Below are 12318 nucleotides of genomic sequence, written 5' to 3'. Positions count from 1 at the left end.
CAGTCAATCAGCCCAGTACACGGTCAGATTGTGAGATTGTTTCCTCCTCTCTCCCCTGTCACTGCCGCTATGATACACAATATGTAAAGAGATTGACCTCATTCTCGAACGCAGTTAAGAACATGTAAAGAAGATTTTTTTTTCTAAACTCCATTTACGAAGTTCCAGAGACAATTCTGGCTCTCATGAAAGTTTTCTCTTCTCTATATAAGCTGGTCATTTTTTAGTGCCCGGGAACGCCAAGTAAGTAGAAAAGCCCCAGTAATATCAAGGCAATCTGATAAAGATGTCCATACGAAAATAATTAAATGCTTATGAAAATGTTGAATAATGGTTTCATTAGGCAAAGCCAAGCCAGAAAACGCAGCTGGGCACAGAGAGCCAGAGCCAAGTTGCAAAGGAGCGTAGGAGAGTGTTCTGCTTTCTTTTAGAAATGCTCTGTTTAAATGTATCAGCTTTAGTAGCTGTAGCTAGATAAACACTGCCACCTTGTGGACAGTAGATGCGATAGAAAACGCGGTTTAGTTTACTTTTTATTGTTGAACTGATCTACCACGGGAGAAGACGTTCATGCAGATTAATTCCTCCTTGAAGAGCCTTCGTTTGCGTTTGAACTTTGGACATTTTTTGTCTGTGAGTAGATATTTTCTGTTAGTACATTTAATGCCGTTTAGAGAATTAAAAAATGATGTCGAATTTCTGTTTGTAAATGTTATAAGAGAATTCGGTATTTAGCAGTTAAAAATGTGAGGAAATGGACCAACGAGTCAAAACTGAAGTGACAGGCCTGAATTGACTGAACTGACTAGAGTGTCTTTTGAGGCTGCATCTGCAGACCTGGACGAACTCACTGACACTGTGACATTCTACATCAGTTTTTGTGAAGGCTTGTGTAACTTTCTCCACCTTTAACAACAATAAACCGTGGTTCACGGCAAAGCTCAGGGAGCTTCGTCAAGCCATAGAGGAGCCATAGGCCTACAGGAGTGGGGACAGGTTCTTTACAACCACGCCAGAAACACACTGTCTCAGGAGATCAGAGTAGCAAAGAGAAAGCTACACTGAAAAGCTGAAAAACAGGTTTTCAGCAAACGACCCTGCAGGACATCACCTACTAGGAAAATCTCACTCCAGACTATAGAGAACCCTCAAATAACTGATGATCAAAATGTGTTTTACAGCAGGTTTGATCACCACACATTCACACCCCTCACCCGCTCCAACTTAAACTTCACACAACCATCTGCACCCCCTTCTTACGTCTTTCTCTAACCATTTGATATTTATCTCTGCACTGTATATAGCCATTCCTCCCAGTATATATTTCTTAGACCGTTGTGCTGTAATGTTTTGTGTTGTGTTGTATATTTTGTGTAAGTACAATGAGAGCCACTTAACCTGGAGTCAAATTCCTTGTTTGTGTCAACTTACTTGGCCAATAAACGTGATTCTGATTCTGGGATGTAAACTGCTGCTCTTGGTTTTCCTGAACCTGGATATTTCGATCCATCTATATATTTTGTATATTCTGTACATTTTCTGGATTTAATGATTCACGGCTGAATAGGAATCATGGCAGACGAGGCAAAATAGCAGTATTCCCTCTAGGTACACCTGGAATACGTCTATTGTGTTTGACTGGAATCAGAAATTTGCGTATGGTTTAATCCGGAACCTAGGTAAACCTTCAGTCTACTGATGGCACTTTAACCACGCCCCTGAGTTGGACAAACCCACGTCCCTACAGTTGTTCTCAGTCTCTTTTTAGTTCTCCACTCCAAGGGCGCATGCCTTTCTACGACATTCTCTACTAATTCCTTCATCTACGGACGACTTCATCATCTCTTTTCCCTGCCTTTTCAACATCGGATCTGCAAACACGACCATCTTCATAAAGGTCTGGTAACTCTAGCATACGCACTACCTGGCTAAGCATAGGACTGTTTACCGTTGCCATTGTTTATGCCATTTTGTTTTGTTCACCGAACATAAATGTTGATTTATATTTTCATGATTATTTGGTGGTTGGCTTCGCCACATCATCCAATGGTTAATGTTAGTATTGCTTGCATGCCTTACTAGCCATTTCCCCTTTCTAACTTGGCACCGCAATCATACAGATTACACATACATGGTCCTTCACATAGCCACACACGCGAAGGGAATACGAATTTAGCGCTGCACATAGGCTTGTTCTCTGGTCATATCACATGCATGTTCGCGAACGTGCACACACATGCACGCGATCAAACTAGATACACACACACACACACACACACTCTTTCTGGCGCTTAAGCCAACCCCGAGCCCACACACTGTTTTAGAAAGGCCATAGACCGTAGCGGATTGCATGCGCGGAATTTCGGCACATCTCGTGATTAGGTCAGTTCGATGAAAATCACCAGAAGAGTCAGCACGGCAACTAGTTTGCTTGTTTGCTTACGTCTGAGCAGTGGACTTGTTTGCAGTTCCTTTCCTACAAGTTTGTGCGTCACTGACGAACTGTAAATCTGTTCTTGTTGGAATAATGTTCGAACGAATTCCGCATTGTATTGACGTTTTTTGGTAGCAGCTGGTATGTTACTGTTTGTTAGTATGTGGAGATGATAGTTGTATTTCTGGCTACTCCAAATGCAGTTGAGGCGAACTGTTACTGATTTTAATGAGTATGGTAGACCTGTGTCATATTTGTCAGACGATCGGTGGTTACAGGAAGTAATTCTGAGATTGAATAACAGAGATGTCTAGTTAAAACTAGGGCTGGGCAACGATTACAATTTTTAATCTCGATTAATCGCATGATATCCTGATAGCCACAATCATATCATTAAAACAGGCAATTTCTGAGGTAACAGCAGAAACATTTTACTTCCATCAGGGAGCAGCATAACCAGTCTATGTTCAGTACCAAATGTCCCTGAGTGAGAAACCAGAAAACACTTTCAGTGCAGTTTGTCAATTCCTAGAACTTGAAACTGTTATTTTAAATGTACTGCCATATGAACTAAAGTGCCATAACATTTGTGCAAACACTTGTCCAACGCCAGCCTTCTTATATAGTAGCAGTTAAATAAAAGAAATACTTTGTTTAAGTTGAGAATTACACAATGTTATAAAACAAAGACAAAACTAAAGCTTATTGCCACTGCCAAGGCATTAATGTTAGAGTGTGGTGAAGCACCAAAAAGTTCACTGCTGGCAGTTACTCTGCTGTACGTAGTCTGCCGAAGCCTCCCTCCACTGTCTGTTTCGTTGAATGATTTGCAATTATCACATGTATGTATATATGTCTTTGGCGATTTTAGCCTAACTATCGAGATTCTAAGTAACATGGAGACCAAACTTTGTTTGGTACTCCACGTAGATCATAAACCCTTGAATATACAAACGACTCAATTAAATCGGTTGAGAAATGTAAACGCTACAGTGCTTTTTATCCAGCTCCACCGCAGCTCCACCGTTCACTTGCGTTTGTTTACAGTCCTGCCTTTACCTTCCCAAGATGGCGGCCAGTTGGCACGTCGCAGCAATCATAATATATATATATATATGTCTATGGCAGCAATGCCCTTCTCCATGTTTGTTTATCCACCCATTCTTTTCTTTTCCGGTTCCGCAGCAGTCAGCAGCAGACTTTTACAAAATAAAAGCCTGTGAGCAACAGACTTTTACAATAATAAAATAAATAATAAAACCTGCGTTAACGCGCGATAAAATAATTGTCGCCGTTAATTAATTGATGCGTTAACGCAATAATAACGCGTTAACGTGCCCAGCCCTAGATGTAAGTAATGTGTAGTTCTAAGGTATAAGAAATGAAGGAGTAGTCAAAGCGTAACCAACCAGTAGCCTACGTTACTCATGGCAGAACTAACATGGCATCATCAGGAAGTGCAACTTCTTTACATCTATACAACCTGTATAAATACTTCCTGTGTTACATTAAAAGTACAGACCACCACATAATGACATAAATAAATTCCACAATAAATAGCCAAATAAAGATCAGGGCTGCAACTTTTGAGTTCAGCTTGGAATGAGATGTCCCTGGGATCATTTCACATCAATTCAATAAAATATTTCTCAGTTTTAGTATTGTTTTCAAACTCGTGAAAGGGCAGTGTTCTCTGTATAGAAATCATGGCAGATCACAGTCAGATGTGTAGCTGGCCTTTTTTCTGTTGGACTAATCAGTGATAACCTATAAGCTGTCTTGCTATGTCTTGTGTTGTCCTTGCTTGATGTTTGACTGTAAGGAAAGTTATCGACTTGCTAGATTTCATTATAAACATCCCTGCCAACGTTATTCATGAAAGAATTTGATGTAGGCTGTAATCTTATTGGTGTCATCCCTGTTTCACAGAGATCACAGAGGCCCAAAATCATCAACCTGTCCTGTCTAAGGCTAGCATCCAAATATATTCATCTCACGTCAAATTAAAAAAAAATATGCATGGGCTGAAAAAATTAGCAGTATTTTGGCAATATGAAAATTGGTAATTCTTTTTTTTTATTATTATTCGGTCAGCGTTTATCTCCGATGCCATAAATTAATTAAGCTATGCAGAGTCATATTTGTGTGAAATCTTGTGATATTACTGTACCATGTCAGTCTACATGTTTCTTTGGCTTCTGCTGTTGTCTTGTCAACTTTAGGGGAGCTCAGTAGAAAAAAATACTTGGGCTTCAACCACAGTTTACACAAGATAGTGAGTAGGGGGAAAGAGTCCATAGACATATACAGCATATGTCTATGAAAGTGTCACTGTAGAAGTGATAGAAAGAAGTTTGCTTTTATAACTGACATGGCTTGGCTGACTTTCTATTTGCAGTTATAATCAAAGAAATTGAACGAATCCTTTGCGAAATTGTTATACATTTGCTGTATGTGGCACAGTGGCTCAGTTGCTTGCACTGCTTGCTCATGGGTTCGATTCCTGCATGGGGCGCTATTGGCTCTGGGGGGCAGGTCCTCCCCAGAGTGCACAGTGCTCAAGTGGGCTATCTCCCGGGCCTTTCTGTGTGGAGTTTGCATGTTCTCCCCGTGTTCACAAGGGGTTTCCTCCGCTAATAACCCCAACAGAAAAACATGCAAAAAGAACAGAACAATCCTGTCCGTCCCTGACCGAGACGGACGGTTCACTTGGTCCCCGGGCGCTGAGAAAGCTGCCCACTGCTCCTGGAGGATCCTGGAGGAGGGACGATCTGGGATGGGTTAAAGGCAGAGCAAAAATTCACGGCGACCTCAGGCCTGCGTGTGTGTGTGTGTGTGTGTGTGTGTGTGTGTGTGTGTGTGTGTATGTGTATGTAGTGTGTCCTGGTCGCCTCCATATATATATAACACGTGTGTGTTGCTGTGAGTTGTGCGTGCAATAAAAAAACTGACTGCAATCAGCCTTGTTTGTTGTTGTTAGGGCTTTGCTCCAAATGTACACTTTTTGTTCACTGTCCCTTTGCTATTGTGTGAGTAGACATAAGTACTGTTCTTTCGTACCCTGAACCACTTTTCTAGGGACCTTGATGAATCTCATTGTTATACTAGTCAGTGCACACATTTTTTTTTTTTTTCCCACTAATTAATTGGATTTCAATTGAACAAATAGTGAACAAAAGGGGTCATGCACATCTCCATGGATCAGTTTACTTCAGAAATGTTGCTAGGGAATGAATGTTCATTCTATTCTTACTCATCTTGTGGGCTCTTTGCTGCTAACCTAGGCTATCTTTGCTACTAGCCTTTGAGCTATAACAAGCGAAGCTTGAGAGTGAAGAGAGAACTGTGTTTGTGGCCACCACTATGTCAGGCTTCCTTATTGTGTGTGCTTTCATTTCAGCTTAAGAATGTTTGTTTAATTTGTTTTGATCTTTTTTCTTCAGTTTTGTGAAAAGTCATCTGCCTATACTTGAAAGATGGAGGCCGACAACGGGCGTGAAGACTCCTCGCCACACGAGAGGGAGCAAGATGGACAGAAAAAGCACAAACCCTGCTCACGTAGAATGAGTTTGGCTGACTCAGGATCCCCTAAAACAGATCAGGGAGAGGGTTCCTATGACTGCTCCCTGCGTGGGGAAAGTTTCTCCCAGCCATTGGATCTTGCTTGCCATCAGAAAACTCATCCTGGAGAGAAGTCTCAGCACTGCTCAGAGTGTGGGAAAGTTTTTTCCTGCTTGTCCAAGTTGAAACGACACCAGAGAATCCACTCCAGAGGGAAGCCTCATGAATGCCAACAGTGTGGGAAAAGCTTTTTTCAGAGTGGCGATCTCAGGATCCACCTCAGAACACACACTGGAGAAAGGCCTTACTATTGCTCTGAGTGTGGGAAGACTTTCACTTCATCTGGCAATCTTAAAAGTCACCAGAGAGTACACACTGGAGAGAAGCCATATCCCTGCTCCGAATGTGGAAAGTGTTTTCCCCATTCTAGCGACCTTAAACCTCACCAGCGACGACACCACACTGGAGAGAAGCCATATTCCTGCTCCGAATGTGGAAAGTGTTTTTCCCTGTGTAGCGACCTTAAAAGGCACCAGCGAAATCATACTGGAGAGAAGCCATATCCCTGCTCTGAGTGTGGGAAGACTTTCACTACATCTGGCCATCTTAAAAGGCACCAGAGAGTACATACTGGAGAGAAGCCATATCCCTGCTCTGAGTGTGGGAAGACTTTCACTACATCTGACAGTCTTCAAACTCACCAGAGAGTACATAGTGGAGAGAAGCCATATCCCTGCTCTGAGTGTGGCAAGACTTTCACTACATCTGGCAATCTTAAAAGACACCAGAGAGTACATACTGGAGAGAAGCCATATCCCTGCTCCGAATGTGGAAAGAGTTTTTCCACGTCTGACGAACTTAAAACCCACCAGCGACGACACCACACTGGAGAGAAGCCATATCCCTGCTCCAAATGTGGAAAGTGTTTCCCCCGGTCTAGCGACCTTAAAAGCCACCAGCGACGACACCACACTGGAGAGAAGCCATATCCCTGCTCCGAATGTGGAAAGTGTTTTCATGAGTACAGCGAACTTAAATCTCACCAGAGAGTACACACTGGAGAGAAGCCATATCCCTGCTCCGAATGTGGAAAGTGTTTTTCCCAGTCTAGCGGACTTAAAATCCACCAGCGAGGACACCACACTGGAGAGAAGCCATATCCCTGCTCCAAATGTGGAAAGTGTTTTACCAGTTCTAGTCAACTTAAAATTCACCAGCAACGTCATAATGGTGAGGAACCATTTAAATGCTTCTATAAATATCAAAATGTGTGTGTGAAAGAGAGAAAATTGAAGAAGTAGACAAGGATGGTAGTATAACAAGATAACATGGCTCTTAAAGAAATAGGGATTACAGATGCACTTGCTGGGTTGGTTGCAGAGCATTTATCAGGACCTGCTCTGGAAGGCCTCTCCCTCTGCAGCCCACCTGTACACCTGTGTCTCTCTCCTTCTCTCTTACTCTCTCTCTCTCTCTCTCTCTCTCTCAACGCCTTCTCTTACTCGCCTTCTCTCTTTCCAAAAGTTAATTTATTATGTTTCAATTATCTATACGTGAATTAAGACACCAATACATCAGGCAGAAACATGGTGTCAGAAGGTCCTTTTTTTGGGAGGGGGGGTTGGTGGGGGCAATAGGTTGTGGATATTGGCGCCTCTGTGTGCTATGCGGACCCAGGGGTACGTCTGTGCATTTTTTTAGCTGTTCGGTTACTCGTTGATAAATAAAAGTGAGCGAGGAACACCCCCCATATTCTTAATCGTGTGTGTGCGCATAACTACAAGTTTAATATCCACCTTACGTAAAGCTGCATTAGCGCACAGATCTTTATCATTGTCAGCTTTATTGTCATGGACAACAAAATATTCAAAACCTGAAGGAAAAATATTTCCTTTGTCTGTGTCCGTGGAGGGTAAAAGGCATCGCAGCCAACACAGCCCTTAGGTCGATGGATACGGCAAAACAAAAGTAAAATTTCAAAAGTAAAAGGAACATACTTATTTATCATGGAATACCCTTTCACTTCAACCCCGCCTTGTTTTCTGAAACCACCAACTATTTTAGATGTGCTCACATTTTGTCTTGCTTCTGTTCTGAAGTTGCACATGTATCTTCAATGTAATAGTTGCCTATGCTTACAAACAATGGCATACTGGCCTATGCTAAGACACAATGGCATACTAGCCTATGCTTACACACAATGGCATACTAGTATATGCAAACACACAAAGCAATAGTTGTCTATGCTAAGACACAATGTCATACTAGCCTATGCTAAGACACAATGCAATAGTTGCCTATGCTTAGACACAATGTCATACTAGCCTATGCTAAGACACAATGCAATAGTTGCCTATGCTAAGACACAATGTCATACTAGCCTATGCTAAGACACAATGCAATAGTTGCCTATGCTTAGACACAATGTATGCAATGTTAATGGACAGATATCTCTCTAATAGCTGTCAAATGCCAAAAGAGATCTGCCCTCACTCTTAATATGGCCTACTGCCATTTTCTGTCTCCCATCCATCCATCCATCCATCCATCCAAGTCCATCTCTGCTTTACTTCTCTCTCTGTCCCTCCTCTCTCTCTCCATTTCCAGTTAGTTATTCATGTATTTATTGATTTAATCACTCATTCAAGTCCATCTCTGTTTTACTTCTCTCTCTCCAGTTCCAGGAGCCCCTGTCCGACCATCTCCTTCGGCAGAGTCTCCTGTTCCTCCCAAGGACCCCTCAACACTGCAAGTACCATTGAAGGTTCTGATACTACAGCTGGTGGACTGCCGCCATGTACTGGGACGGAATAGCACATTGACACTACTGGGAAGAAAAGGTTAGGATTCATACACGGGCAGTTATGAAGACATCTAATATTGACAAAGGGATTGAACTGATTATAGTGGTTTAAATGTAGGCTACAATCCCATCATAAGAAAACGATAAACAAGGTGAAAATATTTTATTTACATATAGGTCCACACTGTGATCAATAAAGCTAAGTTCATAATTGAATGCTACAGAAAAAGAGAGCATAAGAGAGTGAGATGTATCATGTGAAATATGTATATTGGCATCTCCTTGGGCAAGTCGGCCAGCAGCCATGTTAGCAGGGTCTTTTGCCCTATTATTTAAACTTATCCACACGACACAGAAATGGTCCACAGTACGATACATTAGTGATTACTTTATTGTTTAGATGTAATAATAACAGTTTTATCTTTAAAAAAAAAAAATAGAACAACTCTCAGATTTACAGAAGCAGTTGTAGCTCAAACTGGGCAGTCTTGAGTCCGTGTGCTAATACTGGCCAGTACCACTAGGGGGAGATCCAGAGACTGTTCTGTGACCGGTCAATGTGTTCTGTGATTGGTTAATACCTCCGGCACTATCTGCTGGTGGCTCTGGCACACAGAACGACTAAGTTAGCATTTTTAGACCTTGGATAGCAAACATAGATAGACTACTATGTACACATTTACAAATATGTTAATCTTTTTTTCTTTTTCTTATTGTACACAGAACCGAGGCCGTAGTGATGACCATCCGTTAGCATCAAATATGTATCCCAAGTCCCCTTCAAGGAAAGATGAAGCTTAAAAAACGAGAAAAACTACAGAGGGGAAATATGCACAAATTGAAATATGCACACACATTAAGGGGATTGGTGAACTTTATCTCTGCAGTTTTAGTTTCTATCTTATGCATTTCATGTATTCTATTTTTTAACACTTTATGCACTCTATCACAGTTTTACGTTTGTTTTATGTGAATCACTGTGCATATAATGTCTTTGTGTACTTAATTTCTTTGGTGTTAAGAACTTTGAGCTGCATTTTTTTGTACGATAGGTGCTATACAAATAAAGTTTTGTATTATTATTATTATTATTATTATTATTATTGTGCACGCTGTGTGAGAAAGAGTTTCACTCAGTGTTCAGGTCTGAACAGCCATCAAATAATCCACAGTGGTGAGAGACAGTGCAGCGTGACTGCAACATGTCTTTCAGTAAAAGATCACCAGAGAGAAGCCGTACTGCTGCGGTACTGTACTGTTCTGTGGTAGATATCTCACTGACTGTGGCAACCTGAGAGACCACAGACTTACACACATAAGCGAGAAGCCTCACGACTGCTGTGACTGTGGGGAAAATTTTCCCAAAATGCAATGTCCTAGAAGCCCATTGTGCAATACACACGGGAGAAAGGCTGTACCCTTGCACTGAGTATGGATCTAGTTTCTGTCAGCAGTCTCATATTCGTGGTCATATGGAAGCCCACAATGGGTAGAGACCTAGATTAACTACACCTGCCCCCTTTAGGTAGAGACCTATGAGAAATACACCTGCCCCATTTAGGTAGAGACCTATAAGAAATACACCTGCCCTATTTGCAGTCAGAAGTTTACAAGAAGTTGGTCTCCGGCCGAGTCACTACAAAGAGTCATTAATAAAAAAATTAGGAATAAAGAAAATGTATTTAATCTTCAATAAATAAAGTTTTTAATAATTGTATCTGTTAAATAATGTGTGTTGAACTTCACGCTGCCAAGGCTTTTTTACTTTGTCAATTGATGTCAATGGCAAATCTGACAGATTTTTTAAAGAGCTTCTCACGGCAAATTCAAAGTAGGAATCCCCTTTTCTATAAGTTAATTTAACACCAAGAAATATACACCACACCCAGTTAAGACATGGAACTGGTGTACTACACAGATGCGTCATCAGTTACAACCCAAGCGGGCCTCTGGATTGGCTGACCACACTGAGAGAATAGACTGAGAGACAATGGCGCAAAGTTATTGCAATGGTACATTCCTATTTGTGACATACCAGTTTTAAGGTCTTGACTCTGAAGTGCTCGACAATGCCACCTGGGGCTTTTCACATCAAGATATAAAGAATGTCTAATTCAACCTTTAACAGAGACAAGCGGGCTCTCTATTTATTAATACTTGATTAAATGACAATAATATAAGGATAGGTTAATTATCGCAGCTGGGGTAGAACCACGTCAGGCCACAACATCATAAGTAGCCATCTGGCAAGAGGGAGGGTAATGGCTGCCACCAGAAGGGTAGGGGCACTGAAGGGGGTTAGAGGGAGCAGCTGTTCCGGGGGGTTACCCGTCCTGGAAAAGGAGTGAGACCGACACGCCAACCGTGCTCTTGACTCTGGTGCCCACAGACACAGACACAGACAGACACACACCCCACACCTGCACAGGCACTGCAAAAAGGGATTTCTATTTTATCTCAGATATTCTTATTAATATGTTTTTTTTTTTGGAGGAATGTCAGAGAGCTGGAGAAGGGATGGTGAAGCAGACCTCAGACAAATCTATTTTCACCCTTGGTTTGTTGTTTGTAACATGCTTGTAGGTACTGCCAATTAAATATTGATTGTTCAATAAAATCATGCCAGTCCAGTGGTCGACCTTCAGATCATATTTATTTACCTATTTGTTTACTTGTTTGTTTACTTCTAGGACATGGAAAAGTAATTGAATCTGAAATCCCCTTTTCTTGTAGGATGTAAAAGGTCCAGGAAATGTAACTAAACTTGACACTTTGAAAATTGTCAATGAAAATGTATAGGAACTCTCCCCCTAGTGCTTGACAGGATACAGGAACTTACCATTCAGTATGAATATTTAAAGGTGTAGTCCTCGATCAGCAAAAGGTTGTTTCAACAGGCAATACCACTCATTGCTTCTGTGCTCCTGAAGCAAATTCGGAGCGTGAGCGCCCCTTGACGTTGATTGGCTGGAATAGTGTATGGCTTGGTCTGAGCCACTTCATCCGTTTCCACAAATACAGAACCAGGAATGTGCATGAACAAAACACTTTGTTGTGGATTGTTTTGTTGGGTGCACAGATTGGATGGACAGCTATAGGAATCTTATCAAATATAAAAGAAGACAAATCAGATTTGTTTAGCCTGGGCGATAACTGTTCCTTAAAGGCAGGGTGGGCAATTCAATTCTGAAGCTTTATTTTTGTTACATTTCTTGAAATCCTGTCCAATCATTTGATGTGTCTGGCATGACATTATTGGATGGCCTGCCTGCCGGTCTACTTACCTGCGTGCACTCTGCCCGTGAACTCATTGTGCGTGTCTGAGTCTTCCACAAGGATAGGCAGGCATATTGCTGAAACAAATGTATTCATTAAATAATGCACTGCTCATAAAGCAATACTACTGTAATGTAGTGTGTTAGCTGCCTAGCAGCATAGACAGTGAATATGATTATAAAAAATGACATAGTAGAACTTAAACATGTTTCTATAATGTCAGTATCGAAACAAGGAGACATTT

The 12318-nt window shown here is 41.4% G+C and overlaps 1 protein-coding gene across 1 annotated transcript; it reads left to right on the top strand.

Annotated features, from left to right (window-relative positions):
* Window positions 1-1752: 1752 nt before the first annotated feature.
* On the top strand, window positions 1753-9886 carry LOC116219315 (zinc finger protein 883-like). The gene is made up of 4 exons (XM_031562513.2): window positions 1753-1897; window positions 5878-7225; window positions 8674-8835; window positions 9522-9886. The coding sequence occupies exons 2-4, from the start codon at window positions 5911-5913 to the stop codon at window positions 9533-9535; spliced, it is 1491 nt and encodes a 496-aa protein (XP_031418373.1). The 5' UTR covers window positions 1753-1897; window positions 5878-5910; the 3' UTR covers window positions 9536-9886.
* Window positions 9887-12318: the final 2432 nt, after the last annotated feature.

This window comes from Clupea harengus, chromosome 24 (assembly GCF_900700415.2).
Source record: "Clupea harengus chromosome 24, Ch_v2.0.2, whole genome shotgun sequence".
NCBI lineage: Eukaryota > Metazoa > Chordata > Actinopteri > Clupeiformes > Clupeidae > Clupea > Clupea harengus.
Note: the sequence above shows the minus strand (reverse complement) of the source record. Positions and strands in the feature narration are given on the sequence as shown.